This window comes from Alosa sapidissima, chromosome 12 (genome assembly GCF_018492685.1).
Source record: "Alosa sapidissima isolate fAloSap1 chromosome 12, fAloSap1.pri, whole genome shotgun sequence".
In the NCBI taxonomy this organism is placed as follows: Eukaryota; Metazoa; Chordata; class Actinopteri; order Clupeiformes; family Clupeidae; genus Alosa; species Alosa sapidissima.
This window is the reverse complement of record NC_055968.1, coordinates 14,275,201-14,293,637: the sequence shown is the minus strand read 5'-3', so window position 1 is coordinate 14,293,637 and position 18,437 is coordinate 14,275,201. Positions and strand designations below refer to the sequence as shown.

The following is an 18,437-nucleotide window of genomic DNA, read 5'->3' as shown; positions in this document are numbered from 1 at the left end:
CACACACGCACATTCACACGTATACACACACACACGTAAGTACACACACGTGCACGCACATGCACACACACACACACAAGTTACCCTTCATGATGTATTAACACATAATGTATCCCCTTTCTGCACCTAAAAGCACTGGCTGGAAGCAGATTATTGGCAAGCCTGTACTGTATTATATTTACACACACACACGCACACACACACACACACGCACACACACACACACACACACGCACACACACACGCACACACACGCACACGCACACACACACGCACACACGCACACACACGCACACACACGCACACACACGCACACACACGCACACACACACGCACACACACACACACACACACGCACACACACGCACACACACGCACACACACAGGCTCTCTGTCTGTTTCTAGTATAAGTATAAGTATAAGTATATATACTCTTTTGATCCCGTGAGGGAAATTTGGTCTCTGCATTTATCCCAATCTGTGAATTAGTGAAACACACTCAGCACACAGTGAACACACAGTGAGGTGAAGCACACACTAATCCCGGCGCAGTGAGCTGCCTGCAACAACAGCAGCGCTCGGGGAGCAGTGAGGGGTTAGGTGCCTTGCTCAAGGGCACTTCAGCCGTGGCCCACTGGTCGGGGCTCGAACCGGCAGCCCTCCGGTTACAAGTCCGAAGCGCTAACCAGTAGGCCACGGCTGCCTCTTAGTTTGTGCAGCTCCGTCGAAGCAGAGCTTCCAAAAATACCGTAAACTCGGGGCTGTTCCCCTCCACGGAAATCTTTAGTAAAAGGCGGTAGATTTGTACGAGATGAAGAGAAACCCGAGCGATGTTTCTTACATACTCTCAAAGCATTCAGCACAGAGACATACATGCTTTTTAAAAAACTGCAGTATTTTCCCTCGCTCCCCGTTTCTTCAAATGCTTGGCCTATGCTTATACACGGTCCTGACCGAGGCTGAGCAACGCCCCAGTGGCCTGCAACTCCTGCTGACCCCTGGCGCAGTGATGTTTCGAACAACAAATGGCCCTTTAAATTGCACACACTCGCACAAACGCTCCTCTGGCGCACACGTCCTATAGCACCATTGAAGAACACGAACACACACACACACACACACACACACACACACATCTGGACGCCAGCCCTCTTTGTTTTTCCACAGAGCCCCCTGATGGGAGGTTCGCCCAGCGCAGAGTTTTCAACAACACCAGCGAGCTCAAAAGGGGCTAAAAGCTAGGAAAAAAACGTATATACACACACTCGAAAAATAAATAGTGTGTTTATGCGCGTGTGTCTTCCTCTCCCTTAAAGGCACACATTCTCTCTCCCACTCTCTCTCTCTAACATACAAAAAACTCTCTCTCTCTATCTCTAAAATACAAAAAAACTCTCTCTCTCTCCCTCTCTAACATACAAAATACAAACTCTCTCTCTCCCTCCCTCTGTGGGCAATGCTAGTGGGGAGGAAATGTCGTCTCCATTTCAAATCCCTCCCTCCCTTTCCACATGGGGGGCCTCTTTTGTGTGTGTGTGTGTGTGTGTGTGTGTGTGTGTGTGTGTGTGTGTGTGTGTGTGTGCATATCAGCTCTTTGATATCAGAGACACCTGGGCTCATGGGACACTCTCACAGTGTGATCAGTGTGATTCTAACATCTACAAACATGCACATATGCACAGACACACACACACACAATCACATGCACACACAACAAGTCACATTTACACACACACACACACACACACACACACACATACAATAAAACAAGCAGGCCAACTGTTGTGCACTGGAGCATCTGTTGGTGTGGTGCATGCAGCATCTGGCCTGAGCTATTTGATTCAGGCTGCTTGGGGGGTTTTGTGCCCTGAGGCCTGCACCGTCAGAGGGGAGACGCTACGCGACAGGAGCCTCTCTCTTCTCCTCAGGCTGTGGTTTTACCAGTGCACTCACACTCAGGGCTCCAGGTGTGAAGCACACACACACACAGGCACACACACACACACACACCCACACAAACAAACTCACACAAACACACTCACACACACACAAAACACACTCACACACACACACAAACAGACTCACACACACACACAAACAGACTCACACACACACAAACACACTCACACAAACAAAAACACACAAACACACACAAAAACACACAAACACACTCTCACACACTCACACTCACACACACAAAAACACACATGTGCACCCAACAAACACAAAAGACAAGACAAAGACACAAACAACATAAGCCCCCCCATAAACATGCAGACCATCCCCATGTATAAAACATTCAGGTGTTTTACACATGTGCCAACCCCCTATACAGCAATAACATACAGCCAAACACCCCATCACTGAACATCTTTCCAACACACACAGACACACACACACACACCTCGATTACGATACCCATAAAAGAGCAGATAAATTAAATCACAGTACATGTAATCAATACGGTTTTAACACTGATTAAACGGCTGCAGTGTGGCTGGTTCCTCTGTCCTTCCCTTCCTCCCTGTCTCTCTCTCTCTTTTTTACCTCCTCTCTCTCCTTCTATCCATTCTCTTCCCTCTCTCCCTCACTTCCAGTATTTCTTTTCCTCCACCCATTCCCTCCCCCATCCTCTCTTTCTCTCTCCCATTCCCTCTCTCTCTCTCTCTCTCTCTCTGGGCATGCAGCTTAGGGAAATGAGTCCTAGATTTACAGTTGCCTGCCTGCTAACAATCCTCCTCTGTCCTGTCACACCAGTGCACTTCTTAATCAGTTAACAGGTGCCGGCGCGCCAACTCCTCACAAGAGAGCTTGCTCAACTCCACACAGGACACTGCATTCTCCGCCTCAACCAGTTACGCAACGTACACTATGGAGCGAGCTGAACTCTCGGACACACACACACACAGACACACCTGAGTCTTGCTTGTGAGTGAGTGTTTGAGCTTGTACTGTATGTGTGGGAACCTAACTTTATCTGCCTGTGTGTTTGTGTGTGTGTGCTGGTGTGAGAGTGTGTGTGTGTGTGTACTGTATGTGTGTTGAGAGAGAGTGTGTGTGTCTATGTGACTGTGCGTGTGGAATGTATGTGCGTGCGGGGCGTAATCGTTTCTACCTGTCAGCGGATCGGCGCCAGCATCTGATTGGGCGGTTTGAGTTGCATGCTTGGCAGCACAGCACAGCCGGCTAATGGCTCTCAGGGTTAACTGCTGATGATGGCACTGGCGTGGGCTTCTGTCTCTTCCTCATCCCAGTCTCTCTTTCTTTCTCCCCCCTCTCTCCTTCCTTCCATCTCTTTCCCTCCCATCCCTCTCTTTCCCTCTCCTTTGCTGGCCCTGCCATCCTTCTTCTTCTCTCTCTCTTTCTTTCTTTCTTTCTTTCTTTCTATCTTCTGTCTATCTTGTATTCATCTGTCTCTCTACTACTCTCTTTCTAATCTCTCTTTCTCTACTACATCTCTCTTTTTCCATCCTTTCCTGCCCCCCCCCCCCCCCCCCCCCCCCTCCCCCTCGTTGCGTGCAGCTTTGGAGATCATTATGCTGTGGGCTTGCAGATTGAGCCGTTTCCCTGCTGACTTCCCTGCAGTTGTGAATAGTGGTAAACACAGACAACAGCCTGCTCTGTGCTGCTCGGTGCAATGTAGTGCAGTCTAGCACATACAAACACACACACACACACACTGCGTCCGTGCACATAAATACAAACACACACTCACCCTCATGTTCTCTTACTCGTACACCCTTTCACTCCCTCTCATTCACACTCTCTCTCTGTCTGTCAGACACACACACACACACACCCACACTCTGCTGATGAGGCTGGAAAATGGCAGTGCTGCCATTCATCCACAAGTGGCAGTAGGCCAGGCTGACCACCCTGACTTCGGGTCACCCAGTGCTGAGCACACTGGCACTCACTCGCAAACACACACACACACACACACACACACACAGACAGACACACTCACTACACACACACCACCCAGTCCAAGCCCTCGCCACTCTTGCTTGACCGTGTCGCCGCCATTCAATTTGCCCGCCCGGCTGCCGGATGGCCGTTGGGATGCAGACGACAACATCGGCGGTATCTGCGACAGGACTGCAGTTAAATTAGCCTGTCAGGTTTAAGTAATAGTGCTGGACCTGCAGCGGAGGAGGCAGGGCCTGAGTGTGAGTCTGTGTGTTAGAGAGAGACAGAGAGAGAAAGAAAGAGAGAGAGAGAGAGAGAGGGAGAGAGAGGATGTAGAGAGAGAGAATTAGAGAGAGAGCAAGCAAGAGAGAGAGCAAGAGAGAGTGAGTGAATGAGTAAGAGAGAGAGGGAGAGAGAGGATGTAGAGAGAGAGAATAAGAAAGAGAGCAAGCAAGAGAGAGAGCGAGAGAGCGAGAGAGAGCGAGAGAGAGAGAGAGAGAGAGAGAGAGAGAGAAAGGTTCACTAGACATCCACTGAGCCGCAGCTTTCCCTCACTGATCCCGATCCTACTGAATGGGCCGCGGGCACGTTCCCCCGTCATTCTCCCGCTGATCTCAGAACAGGACTCGCTGTCCCGGTAATGTGCCTGCAATGCAGTAGAACTTGTGTGGGACCCCTCTGCACTCCCCTCTCTCTCACCCTCCCTCCCTCTTCCTCTCTCTCTCTCTTTCTCTTCTCTCTCTACTCCCCCTCCCATCTCTCCAGCTACACCTCTGTCTCCCTCTATCCTCTCCTCCTTCTCTCCTTTTTCCCCCCTCCCACATCCATATATCCTTCCATACATCATCCCCCTCTCACACTCCGCACCTCCACCTCTTCAGCTACACCAATATATCCCTTTCTTCCCCTCCCTCTCCATCTTTTCTTCTCTCTTTTCTTTTTTCTCCCCCATCCCTATATCCTTCCATACATCGTCCACCCCACCCCTCCCCTCCCCTCCCACTCCACTGCTGCAGCTGGTCTGTTCAGCACATTGCACTCGGTCAGATGTGCTGCGCCGGCACTTTTGGTCGCCCGGGGCGCTATATTTAGCTCGCCCCCTATACATTAGCATCACAAAAGGAGCTGGGTGAGGAGAGGGCTGGGGTTGAACTTAAGGATGTCAGGGCCCCGCGACACCATCCAGGAAGAGAGGGATGAGAGAGAGAGAGAGAGAGAGAGAGAGAGAGAGAGAGAGAGAGAGAGAGAGAGAGAGAGAGAGAGAGAAAAAGACAGGGAGCAGTGAGGCACTTCAAAGCCACAGTGGAGCAGCACAGCAAGCTGGGGAGACGAGGAGGTGGGGACGAGGAGGTCAGCCAGGATGTGTGAGATGGCTGCATTAGAGAAGCTAAGCCATGGGTCAGACAGCACACGCAAATGCGTGTATGTGTGTCTCTGTGCATGTATGTGTGTGTGTGTGAGAGTGAGTGAGTGTGAGTGTGTGTGAGTGTGTGTGTGAGATGGCTGTATTAAAGGAGTTAAAGGTACAGGACAGACGGCACACGTATGTGTGTGTACTGTATGTGTGTGTACTGTGTGTGTACTGTATGTGTGTGTGTGTGTGTGTGTGTGTCTGTCTGTCTGTCTGTGTGTGTGAAGGCTGCTTTAGAGGAGCTAAGGCACGGGTCAGACGGCACATGCATGTGTGTGTGAGAGTGTGTGCTTTAGGGTTGGGGGTCTCTGTGAACCCTGTGAAGAGGGCTGTGAGGGTCTGAATTAGGAGGCTTTGAAGAAGAAAAGAAGCCAGACACTCAGCTGTGCAAAGGGCCCGGAGAGGGTTCACTGATCTTTCCCTCCTTCTCTCCCTCTCTCTCTCTTTTACTTTCCTTTTCTATCCCTCCCACATGTGTACCAACACGGGATGATCAGGAAGTGCAAGACTGACAACCGCCTGATAGGAAACCTGGAGAGTGTTATAGGCACCTGGCAAAAAACAGCGTGGACACACGTGGACACACACACACACACACACACACACACTCACACACTCACACGCTTCCAACAGCTGTGCGGGCCCATCTGGGTTCACCTCCATCTCAACCCCAGCCTTGGAGCGCCGGGCGGCACAGCGTTATTTATTGTTCTTTGCTCTTTGCTTCTCCATATGCAATGGAGCCTGCCTGTTTGAAGTGTGCACACTCCGCCAGGGCGCTCTTGTTATGAAACATAACACCGTACAGCGTGAAGCGCCGTATGTGGCCCAGGGACGTGACTGTAGCAAGTTGGAGAGTTGGACACACGGCTGGCCAGGTTGCGGACCATGAAGAGTTTCCGAGGGGCTGACCATGGATGGACCATAGACTGTGGTAAAGACATTCAAAACCACCAGGCCCTACGTCTGGGGCTGAAGCGATAGTTGCTGATGACCAATCCCAGGATAAGAGATAACTCAAGGGCTGATCTGGACCTCAGCTGGTGTGTGTGTGTGTGTTTGTGTCAAGTCAAGTCACATTTATTTATAAAGCACAAACAACAACAGCTGACCAAAGTGCTGGACAGGCAAGTTAGTACGACTTGGTAGACAACAACAACAAAAAAGACAACAAAAAGTGAGGATAACAAAAATTTACAGGCAGACAAACAAATAAATAAATATAAACAAGACAATCAGACTGTGTCAAACGCCAGAGCATAAAAATGGGTTTTTAGGTGAGATTTAAAAACATTCAAGGAAGGAGCCAGGCGTATATGTAGGGGCAGCTCGTTCCAGAGTTTTGGTGCAATCACCGCAAAAGCCCGGTCCCCTCTGCTCTTTAACCTAGAACGAGGCACAACAAGCCGGAGTTGATCAGCAGACCTAGAAGCCCTAGAGGATGTCTGCACCTTCAGGAGATCTCATATGTACAGTGGGGCCAGCCCATGTAAAGATTTAAAAACAAATAAAAGAATTTTAAAATGAATTCTGAAAAACAGGGAGCCAGTGAAGGGCTGCAAGCGCTGGTGTAATATGCTCGCATCTTCGTGTTGTTCGAAATGAGCAGTAACAGTGGGGTTGATAATACGACGCCGGCGGGCTGAAGTGCAGGGTTTAGCAGTATGACCATAAAAAGGGATTTCAAAGAGCACAGGCATATGATCAGAAAATACAGCGTCATGAACCTTAACGTTTTGCACAGGTAGCCCGTAGGATAATACCAGATCTAACGTGTGCCCCAGTATTTGAGTGGGACCAGACACAGACTGAACAAGATTAAAAGAGTCAATAATATTGAGAAAATCGTTTGACAGTGGTTTGGAGGGGCAACAGACATGAATGTTGAAATCTCCAACAATTAAAACACGATCATATTTTGCCATGATCCCAGACAGAAAGTGAGAGAAGTCCTGAATAAAGTCCTTATTATATTTTGGGGGACGGTATATCACGGCACATAAGACTGGTTGCGGGGGATCCAACTCAAACATAATCAGTTCAAAACTGGAGTATTGGGCCTCTAGCAACTGCTTGGAGTTAAAACAGTTTTTTTAAAACAGATGCTAAGCCACCAACGCGACCGGTTGTTCTCGGTGAGTTTAGGTATGAGAAATCCAGCGGTAAAAGTTCTGCGAAAGGGCTCAACTCACCAGGTCTTAGCCAGGTTTCGGTCAGGCACAACAGATCCAACTTTTGAGTTTTGAAGAAGTCATTCAAGATAAATGTCTTATTCCCAAGCGATCGTGTGTTCACAAGTGCAATCCTGAGAAACGCCGGGTCACTCTCCTTCCGGGGTGCCCGACCTACTGGCCGGAGACTTTGCAGGTTCACCCCTCCCCTGCGGAGGAGAGGTGAGCGAGCGCGTTGGGTGCGGAACTCTTCCAGTGGCGCGATCAAGGGCCTCAGCCAGGAGTACGCCGGTTCCAGGGAACGCCAGGACACAAAACGGCTGCAAGCAGAATAGCCATCCGGAAGAACCTGACGTTTAGATCCCAGGGACAGCGAACAGTTGGAGCTTTACTTTCACCAGGAGACCGCTGCGCTTACCACGGCGTTTGTGCCTCCGGTTTGGCCTTGTGACAGGAGCGCGGCGTAGCCAAGCGGGTATCTCCGATAGCAGTGGAGGGGGAGGAAAGTTGTTTCCATCAACACACGATACGAAGTTTTGATAAGACAGGCGGATGTTGAGTAGTGACTGTCAATCATAGATCTGTAGACAGTTTGCCGGTAACAAGTGTCAGGACAAAACACAGACTGAGACAAGAGGGCTGACAGCAGCTGACGGCAAGCCACACAGACCGGCGCCATTACGCAGCACTGTCACGTGTGTGTGTGTGTGTGTATGTGTGTCTATTCAGTGCTTGTCAGTAAACTGGCCACATCAACACGGGCCCCACACACTCCTGTGAGGAGCATCTCACGTCTCTTACGGACGTCGTCCAACTCCAAACAGGGGTTACAGTGTCACACAGCCACTCTCCAAAAAAACTCCTTTTCAGCGTTAAGAGGTCATGAACTTCCACTGTGATTTTGGGAACTTGGATCTACAATACGACAGCACCTCAGAACATGTTGACAATCAATGGTGAACAAGAAACATACTTCATGGGTTTTGACCTGAAGTGGACTATTACTAGTATATGAAGCGTTGTTGTCAGAACTGGCGAGATGGAGGGTATCTACTGTGAGTCAGAATCACATCACTACTATCATGAGCTCATCCACGGAGTTTGTGTTTTAAAGATGATCTGACTAGCAAGCCTTCTGCTCCTCCATTACATTCACCACCAATAAAAGGCAGATGAAGGGTTGATGATGTTTGCATGTGCAAAGCAGAATCAGGCATCTACTTAGAGAACACAAAGTGTGAAAAAGGCTTAAAGCGACACCATATGAGCATAACTGTCTGTGTGTGTGTGTGTGGTTGACTTACTTGGCGGAGGGATGAGAGAGGGGGTGGAGCAATGACTGGGGGGAGGGGGCAGAGGGGGAGGGGGGATGTTCGGAGGGAAGAAAGGCATCTTGGTGGGCGTGCTCTCACCATCAGAGGACGGCTTTGAGATCACCTGCAAAACACACACACACACACACACACACATACGCATGCACGCACACACACACACACGTATGCACACGCACACGCACGAGCACGAGCACACACACACACACACACACATCCATGTATATATACACACTCACAGGCTGAACTGAAGTACCTCTCGTACCAACAAACCTCATTTGTTTGCACTTATATAGAGCTCTTCTAGGTCTCTCTCTATCTCTCTTGCTCTCTAACACACACACACACACACACCTGGATGACATTTCCATCAGCATTGTGTCTTCTTCGCCCTTCTAATCGGCTGATGGCTCCCGACTGTCCTCCGATGACATTGATGGAGTTGCTCGACCTCCTGCTCAAACACACACACACGCTCAAGATCAGATGTGTGACCCACACCGTACTGCAGTAGCACTGGGTTCATATGCCAGAGCATAACAGCACAGGGCCTGCAAACCTGAGTGTGTGTGTACAGGTGTGTATGTGAGCATGTGTGTGTGTGTGTGTGTGTGTGTGTATGGGTACATGTGTGAATGTGTACGAAAATGAATCAGTTCCCACACTCTGGATATAACACGCACCGCATGCTAGTTTTAAAAAGCTAACAGGAAGTTCCGACTCTACCTCTCTGAAGCACGGCACATGCAGGATATGAAAGCTTATATAAAACCTTTATGGCACGACCCCCCCCCACCCCACCCTCACACACTCCATTATCTTCACCCATCTGGATCATCCTCCCCATGTGTTATACACACTCTCTTTCTTGCTCTCACACAAATAAACGCACACACTTCCGCTACTAAGAAAAAACACCTTCTATCTCGCGCACAGGCCCAGATGAAACACTAACCTATTTCAGTCAGGAGGACTTAGTCATATGAAAGTTGCGGCGGGCCTTTAAATAGCGTACTAAGAGCAAAGTCATGCTGGCTGCCCGCTCAACTAAATACCTCCGTCTCTTGCTCTACGCTTATCTCTCACGCACACACTTTTTTCTTTTACATCAAATGGAGGGGGAAATTATAGTGTGAAAAATCAGCACAATTCCACTGACACACTTTTCCTCGTTTCACCTACTTTACCAATCGTACATGTTCTGCTTTTAACATAATGGGGGGGCACTGCACACACACACACACACACACACACACACACACACACACACGAGTCCAGAGTCAAACACGCTTAACCCCTCCTACCATCCTTGCCAGTTGAGCGCGAGAGTTCCCATGGTCCCTGGCGTGACAGGCTGGAGCCACTGAAAGTGGGACAGCTCAGGGGACCAGACATGGACCGCAGGCCCGGGTTGACACGCGGACCGGTGCGTCATGCTCCATGCTGTGTGTGTGTGTGTGTGTGTGTGTGTGTGTGTGTGTGTGTGTGCGTGCGTCATGCTCCGTGTATGTGCGTGTCACTTCCTGCTCCCCTCAGCCACGCTCGTGTCACAGAGGCCCAGACGGCGACGCGTGACTGCGCCTCTCTCCTCTTGAGCGCTTCGCTTCAAACGGGTTGCCCCTGGCAACACTTAACCTTACGCCGGAGTGCAGGGCTCTTAATTGAGGTGACTGTTGGTCAGGCTGTCCACTCCGCAGCAGGCGAGACCACCATCTGGGAGTGCTATTACTCAGGCATTTCATCTGTGTGCGTGTAGACGCAACTCCGTACAAGTGCAGTGGCCAACAGTGTTTATGTTGTTTTGTTAATATAAATAAACCGTGTGTGTGTGTGTGTGTGTGTGTGTGTGTGTGTGTGTGTATGTGTGTGTGTGCGTTTGTGCATGTGTGTGTGTGTGCGCGCGTCTATTTGTGTGTGTCTGTATATGTGTGTGTATATGTGTGTGTGTGTGTGTGTATATATATGTGTGTGTGTGTGTGTGTGTGTGAGACAGTCTGTTTGTGTGTGTCTGTATATGTGTGTGTATATATGTGTGTGTGTGTATATGTGTGTGTGTGTGTGTGTGTATGTATATGTGTGTGTGTGTATATGTGTGTGTGTGTATGTATATGTGTGTGTGTGTGTGTGTGTGTGTGTGTGTGTGTGTGTGTGTGTGTGTGTGTGTGTGTGTGAGACAGTCTGTTTGGGGGTGGCTAGATAGGTAAGTGTATGTGAGTGGGTGGGTGAGTAAGCAACATATGGGAGTGTATTAGGCTTTCGTGTGCTTTCGCGTGCGACACCACAGCAGGATAATGGAGTAAAGCAGTGTGTATGGAAGGAATGAGTGTGAGAAAGAGAGAGGTTTTTTTCCTAATTGCAATAAATGACCCATGAAACACCTGGACTGGATGATGGAGAGAGGGAGAGATGCAGAAAGCTAGAGCGAGAGAGAGAGAGAGAGAGAGAAAGAGAATCTGGCTGAAGAAAACAGGAAGTAAGAGATTGACAATAACAACAGAAGAAGGTGAAGAGAGGAGGAGGTGTTTTAGAGAAGAAAGGTGAGAGGAAGAACGACTGAAATAGATGGAGAGAGGAAAGTGGAAAGAAAACAAAGAAAAAACTATGGGATAAATACAGCCACAAACAACAAGTGAAGTAGAGAGAGAGAGAGAAAGATTGAGCGAGAAAGAGAGAGAGGACTAATCAATAGTAGTAAATGTTTACAAACACAAAGAGGTCGGCTTGGCCTCTGTGTTGGGGAGTGTTTAGAGCTAGTAATAGTGGCGTAAAGTCCAAATTGCCGGCGTAAACCTGTCCCGCACCCCTCCACTAACCTCCACCCCCCCCACTCGGCGCTAATCACTTCCCCTCACAGGTGCTTGTTAACGCTTGCACAGCCTCACACATCAGGTCTTCATTACCCAGAGCTAGAGCAAAACCAAACAAACCAAAATGAATCATTGCACCCAAACAGCCGACGGCATGCGTCTTTGGCCTGAGTAAGGTCATTTCCGAGCGCTAATAACTTCAGTTGGAAATAAGAGAGGAGTTGTGGTGTTAAACTCAGTATCGGCTTTATTCAATTTTATGGACACACACTCGCGCACGTTCACGCGAAGGCCTGGCGGGCCAACCACTGACCTTGACGAGCTGGAAGCCGAAATGTAGAAGCTGTCAGACTTGGAGTGGTCACTATGGTGACTTGATCGACCCTAAGGGGGGGCAGAAAAGACAGATATGGGCACTTAAAAGAGAAAACTAACTAGCTAACTGTAGTTTACTATGATTGTAAGCATAGGTTAATGATGTGTGAATATGTTTGCGCGTATGCGTATGTGTTAGTGTGTGTGTGTGTGTATGTGTGTGTGTGTGTGTGTGTGTGTGTGTGTGTGTGTGTGTGTGTGTGTGTGTGTGTGTGGGCCATTGATGGTAGGTACCAGAGTTTTAGATGATCCCAAACTCATGACCTCCAGACTCATACGAAGCCTCCTCTGTTTGTCACAATAGATCTTCCAGGTCTCCTCGTTAAAGCCATAGTTGAAGTAGTCAGAGAGGTCCGCACCTGGATATAAACATACAATCACAAATGAGTCAGAGACCACACACACACACACACACACACACACACACACACACACACACACTTGGTGGATAGTAGACGCACAATTACGCACATGCACAAAAACCCACAATAAGCAAGTAATGAGTCAGGTCATATAAACTGTGTACACACACACACACACACACACACACACAAACACAAACACACACAAACACACACCTGGTTTCTTCCATGGCTTCTCATCAAAGGACTCCACGTCCACCTCCAGCAGGGGAGTTCCATTCACACTCCCCTCGGCGTTCATATCCACACCTTTGCTCTTGCCCCCTACAGAGGAGCAGAGGGTTTCAAAGAGGGGAAAAGTCACACACTTTCACAGGGGGAGAGGACACATGGATTACCCTTTGGCAGTGTTTGGCCAGAATGGGCCGAACAGCTGACAGCTGGCCAATGTGCACCTACACAAAGAGTCTGAGGAGAGTGAATGGGGTCATTAGTTTACCTGAGCCAAGCGTCCATCCTGAGGTCTTTGTGTTGAAATTCACAGCCGGGGTTCCAAAGGCCCTGTGGGGCAACGGCACACAGGACATGAGTCATCATCATCATCATCACACACATCATCATCCTCATCACCACCACTCTAAACCAGTACAATATATCACATTGACACTTCACAGTGTGAGGGGTGTAGCTACCTGTCTGATTGGCTACTTACGTGTTTTCACTTCCCCCTGGCTTGATGTCACCAATGGTGACACAAACGTCATCATCATCACTATCACTATCACTTTCTTCTTCACTCTTGTGCTGCAGAGACAGTCAGAAAGGCAAATCAGTGTTGTAAAGTTCAATGTTCTCACATGTTCATGACCACAGTCCACATGTAAAAAAAAAAAACAGCTATATACATACTGTACGAGCAAAAAAGACTCATACAAACACTCATTTCAGTCCAGGCATCACATCTGGAGAGAAATAATACACTTCAAGATTAGTTAGTACCTGATTTGCCACATCGTTCCCATCATTCACCTGTCCCTCAGCCAATGAGCTGTGGAAATGAGAAGGCATCAGAATAATAATGACTAACTCAACTTCAGATGGAACTTTCCATGATATATTTCAAGAATATCATCACCTAAGGCTGACAAAGCTTTTGCAATACTAGAGAAAAATGTATGACTTTTTAAAAATGTGTAATTAAAATACTATTGATTTCCTTCATTACTACGAGTGACTAAGTTGAAGGCCAAATCCACAATCAACTTTGACAATGACATTATGTGGGCAACATAGTGAAACAGATGAGACACTGAATGTGGACCTGAATGCATGAAGCAGACACATTAGACTACATTAAGGGCCTCATTAGAGGAATGTTCAAGCTTCCTTAACTAAACACCTTTTACTCACGGTCTACACAAGAAGCAAAACTGTTCCATGACATATATAGCACTAGACAACTCTGGTTCACTGATTGGCAATGCACTGCACGATTACAACATTACATTTTATAGGCACAACAATGACACCGGGCCAAATCTTCATCCTCGTGTGACTAAATGTAGATCTATTCTTCAAAACTGTGCAACTCACATGTTTTATAAACAACTGGGGATTTTGTTGGCTGAGGCATTTAATGTGTAGTCAGACATATCGAGTATAACACATCCCTGCATTTCTTTATACATCATCTACTGAGGCGTGGGGGTTGGGGAGAGTAAAATGGATGAATAGGAGCATAACTGGGTGAATGTCATGAGAAATGGGTAAATATCTTGCGAAATATCAGGATGATGCGCTACAATTCACTCACACCGTGCCCTCCTTCCACGCCCTATAATCCAATAATCACTATAGGAACCACCTTATCCACCCTGCACATAAACATTGCTTACCCCACTGCGTAATTTAACGAGCATCCGAAGAGTCTTAAATGTTTCGCTTGACTTCTCACACATTTCGCTCCTCTCTCAACGGTGACGACACAGACGTATCGCTCAGTACTGACGGCAGCTCTCGGCCATTACCTTGCACTGAAAAGGGCATTAAATCTACACGCTTCATTAAGGCAGCACAATTCTCCCTAATGAGAAATAAATGTGTCAGCCCATCTTATTCCAAGTCAGTACACTGCGCACTCTTGTAAAAAGCTCACTTCACCGTTACAGTTATATAAGAGTAAGTAATGCACATCATATAATTAGTATGAGAGAGTTTCAGCGATGTCAGGGAACAGGACGGCCGACACAAATTGGGAATAATTGGCTATGACGCGAGGGTGTGTCACAGGTGTATGAAGGACACTTATGAGTATGAAATAAAATGTCCTACATACAGTACATCTGTGTCATGACGCGTGGTCACTGTAACATTTAAGACAGGCCCACAACTGTGAAAGAAAAACAAACAAACAAACAAACAAACAAACAAACAAAACGCATAAGGACAGGTTAGCCCTAATTTATTGATGTGCTATGTAGGGAAATGTGTAGGTCTCGTCAAGTGAGCATACCCTGGCTTTCAAACATCCTGAACAAAATATTTTGAGCTTAGTTCTTCTGTTGTTATATTCAATTCAATTCAAAGATTTTATTTATCTCTGAGGGGCATTTCATAGTAAGAAATGACACATGACAGGATTTATAAGACAGGACAGGACAGACAATATACAACAGCCTAAATGACAAACAGCATACTGACACAAACATGACTGTAATCTTGTAGCAGTGATCTAATGTCCAGCACAGTCCAACAGCTATAATAGATCTTAAGACACTGTGTGTGTGTGTGTGTGTGTGTGTGTGTGTAGGAGGGATGCTGGACTGTAACAGACCAGGTACTGGTCCCATACAAAGTGGTACTGTACAAATAGGTGGTTAAATAATATAATAACACAATAATACATATGAAAAAAACGACAACATACTGTAGAATACAAACTAAAAATTAAAGATGGGAAGATCGTAAAAATCATACACACCTGTCCCTTTGTTCTTCATCATCATCTGTCCAGAACAACAAAATGTCCATTCAGCAAGTTGTTTTCTCAACATTACTGTTAAATTCATCTTAACAATGCATTGATAAACAAAGTCAACCAATTTTATTCGTCTATTAAAAGTTACTGGATCTCCTTAAACTTTCTTTTAAACAGATAAACTAAGAAACAATTAGTTCAAATTAAATCACTGGCAAGTTGATTGGCTGACTGTGAGTAAATTACAGACAGCCTAACGTTACCTGAGCTATTACACAGATTGAGAATGACAGTATGCTACTAACAGACGTCCTTTAACATACTCTCATCAGCCACACACTGGTCCCTTTAAAAAGTAACGGTGACACCTGTTTAGCTCAACAGCCGAGGCTATCCTCGCTAGCTACATAGCTATCTAAAGCTAACACCCCCAACTTATTGCACACTGAATGTGACGACTGATTAGCAGTCATAACAAGATAACTTAAACATCGTATCGTCACTAACTCTAGACACAAATGACATGACAGCACTAGTAACAAGCGAATGGATGAGTTGCTTTTACATTCAATGTGAGAAAATTAATCTCACCTCCATATAGCCACTCTTCTTCGTCATCCGTGCCACTATCGGTTGCTTTTTCCGTCTCCTCTGTGGACATTATACCGTTCAATTAAATGAACCCCACAAAAATAGCCTGACAAGTGGTTGAAAATTGTGACGCTCAAATGCGCTCTCATGAAACAGTTAGAAAGATGTCAATCGACAGTGGTACACTTGTTCAAAGTGGATTCCAGCTGTTAAATGACAACGTAGTCAACAGAGATCAAACACGTTTCTATGGAACACACTGTTCACCTTTCACCCGACAGTGGACAACCCCACGGTTAGGATCACAGGAAGTTCAGAGAAGTTCGTCCTCATGGCAACTGTCTCTCGAGCGACAGTTGACAGACACAACTTTAGGCTACTCAAGAAATCCAATGCTTTCTGAAATCAAGCTATAACATTGCCATTCAAGTTTAAATCGTAAAATTGGCACTACTAAGGCACAACTAAATTCTCTGATGATGTTTTTTTATTATTATTTTATTTTTCAATAAATAGTATTATGTGACAATTTGAGTTTTATTTGTTAAAATAAATGTAATGTATATTGTTATGCAATTCAATCAGAAATGAATTCAGATATTGGTATTATTCTTATCCAAAGAAAAATCATGCTCATTTTTAAAACTCCCAGCTGCTGGATGCTGGTAGGCTGGTAGGGGCAGAATGCTATGACGTTTATCTGTCGCGACGCTCGATGCCACGTCACCTATAGGAGACTGTCATGTGTTTACATGAGTGTGAAATGAAACCTGCTGCTACCTTCTAGTAAACGTTTTGGTTTTGTGTTCGTCACATAGTTTCAAAAAGCATTTTTTCGTAAAGATGCTGACGATGGAAGGCTTCACTTGTTTTCCGGGTTTAATGTGGGACAAGGTGCTGTCAAAGGTAAAGAAAGCAATTGTTTTCATGGATGACAGGTGCAGCGAGAGCCTTCACTGGAATGGTGGAGCAACCAGTTTATTAGAGGCTGGAGCACGTAACATTAAACAGTTTTCTAGCTTTGAGGCTGGAGGAGACAACGAACCCAAGGCTGTGTTCGTCGTTAGCACTCTGCTAAAAGGTAGAACAGCGGACATCATTAAAGACATAATTTCCATGAGCCATTTTCACTACTGTGTTATCTTCACCGCCGTTCCTCACTCTATTCATCTCCTTGCTAATAATGTCACCACGGAACTTGAGGGTAACCCAGTGTTTGAGCAGTTCGAGGAGAAGCTGTGTGAGTGGATGGGTGATATGAACTACACCGCTGAGGTGATGCATGCACCGGTTGTTTTCGCCTCTCTGTCGCAGCAGTTCCTCCTCTCACCCCTCTTCTCACAGCTGTTCCCATTGCTCCCTTCCGACCTCGAAGCCATTAACCGAAAACGTCCGGAGAAGAAAAGATTTAGTAGTTTGCTCGATGTGGACATTCACTCTCTCCCCCCAGAGTTGCAGATTCAGATTAAATCCTTGGCTTCGGCGTTAAACACCATGTTTGAATGCACCAACACACGCGAAGAGAGCTTCGCTGTCGGACCCATGAGCCGTCTCATAGCCGGAGAGCTGGCCAATCATCCTCAAGCCAAAAACAGAAGAAAGATGGCCCCCAACAAGGCATCAATTGTCTTCATAGACAGGATGCTAGACCTAACAGGTGCAATATCATTGTATTCCTATCTCATATAGTTGTATAATGCTACACCATATCTCCTGTAGTATTTTAACCCATTGGAAAAAAGGTGGAGAATATAAAGTCTCAATATTAATCAGCTGCATGATGGTATACATTGAATGGAATCTACATGCAACATATTCCCTTGTAAAATGTAGAAAATAAACAGTCCAGGCTAGTCAAAGATGTTTTACTATTAACATGCTGGAGATAAAAATTGTTACAATCTGTCTATTTCTACTTCAGGAGCTGTCGGTCATCATGGTGATAACCTTGTGGAGAAAATACTGTCTGCCTTGCCTACGTTGCCAGGACACATGACTGACATCCAGGTGGACATGCTGGAGCTGACCAACCTGCATCGCACCCCAGACATAGAGGGGGTCCTGGCCCCAGGATGCCTGGCACAAAACCAGTAAGGGGCATTTACAGACACAAAATCATGCCCCATCACCATGTCATGCCATGTATAGGGCTGGGGTGGTGCTCCACTGCCACTCATGTTGTTTATTTACTGAATACATGCTGCATGATAGGGTTCCTTATATTATGTAGATTAAGTGTTTAATTTAGAGGCAAATCTGAGCACAGCCACATCAACTTCCAGTTAGCTGTGAAATTCTTTATTGTGAGCTGAAGTGTCAGTGGCTTAAGATTAAGCACTTTTTAGGTCAGGACTGATTATTGTTGTTAGACTCTTCATATAGTGCTGTAAGTCTAGAAGAATGGTCTATTGATGTGTTACTAGCTTGCAAAACCATTAGTACAGTGCAGTAGACCTCTGTCGACCAAAGTACTGCTGTCCAGGAATATAGGCGCATGATAGGC

At 46.7% G+C, this 18,437-nt stretch overlaps 2 protein-coding genes and 1 non-coding gene across 3 annotated transcripts in view; 1 reads left to right on the top strand and 2 right to left on the bottom strand.

Moving 5' to 3' along the window:
* fip1l1a (FIP1 like 1a (S. cerevisiae)) overlaps positions 1-16,248 on the bottom strand; it is a 33,625-nt gene extending 17,377 nt beyond the window's left edge. The window contains 11 exon segments of the mRNA XM_042111651.1: positions 8,796-8,928; positions 9,177-9,276; positions 11,943-12,013; positions 12,239-12,363; positions 12,583-12,690; positions 12,866-12,927; positions 13,079-13,170; positions 13,366-13,414; positions 14,702-14,755; positions 15,347-15,371; positions 15,935-16,248. Coding sequence (XP_041967585.1) covers positions 8,796-8,928; positions 9,177-9,276; positions 11,943-12,013; positions 12,239-12,363; positions 12,583-12,690; positions 12,866-12,927; positions 13,079-13,170; positions 13,366-13,414; positions 14,702-14,755; positions 15,347-15,371; positions 15,935-16,004 — 889 coding nt within the window. The 5' untranslated portion in view covers positions 16,005-16,248.
* Positions 718-831, bottom strand: LOC121678591. Its single transcript, XR_006021273.1, has one exon. It is a non-coding gene; the product is annotated as a U5 spliceosomal RNA (small nuclear RNA).
* Positions 16,249-16,673: 425 nt separating the features above from the next.
* The window catches only part of scfd2 (sec1 family domain containing 2), a 133,928-nt gene continuing 132,164 nt past the window's right edge, over positions 16,674-18,437 (top strand). The window contains exons 1-2 of the mRNA XM_042111650.1: positions 16,674-17,591; positions 17,856-18,024. Coding sequence (XP_041967584.1) covers positions 16,778-17,591; positions 17,856-18,024 — 983 coding nt within the window. The 5' untranslated portion in view covers positions 16,674-16,777. The remainder of the gene's footprint in view (positions 17,592-17,855; positions 18,025-18,437) is intronic.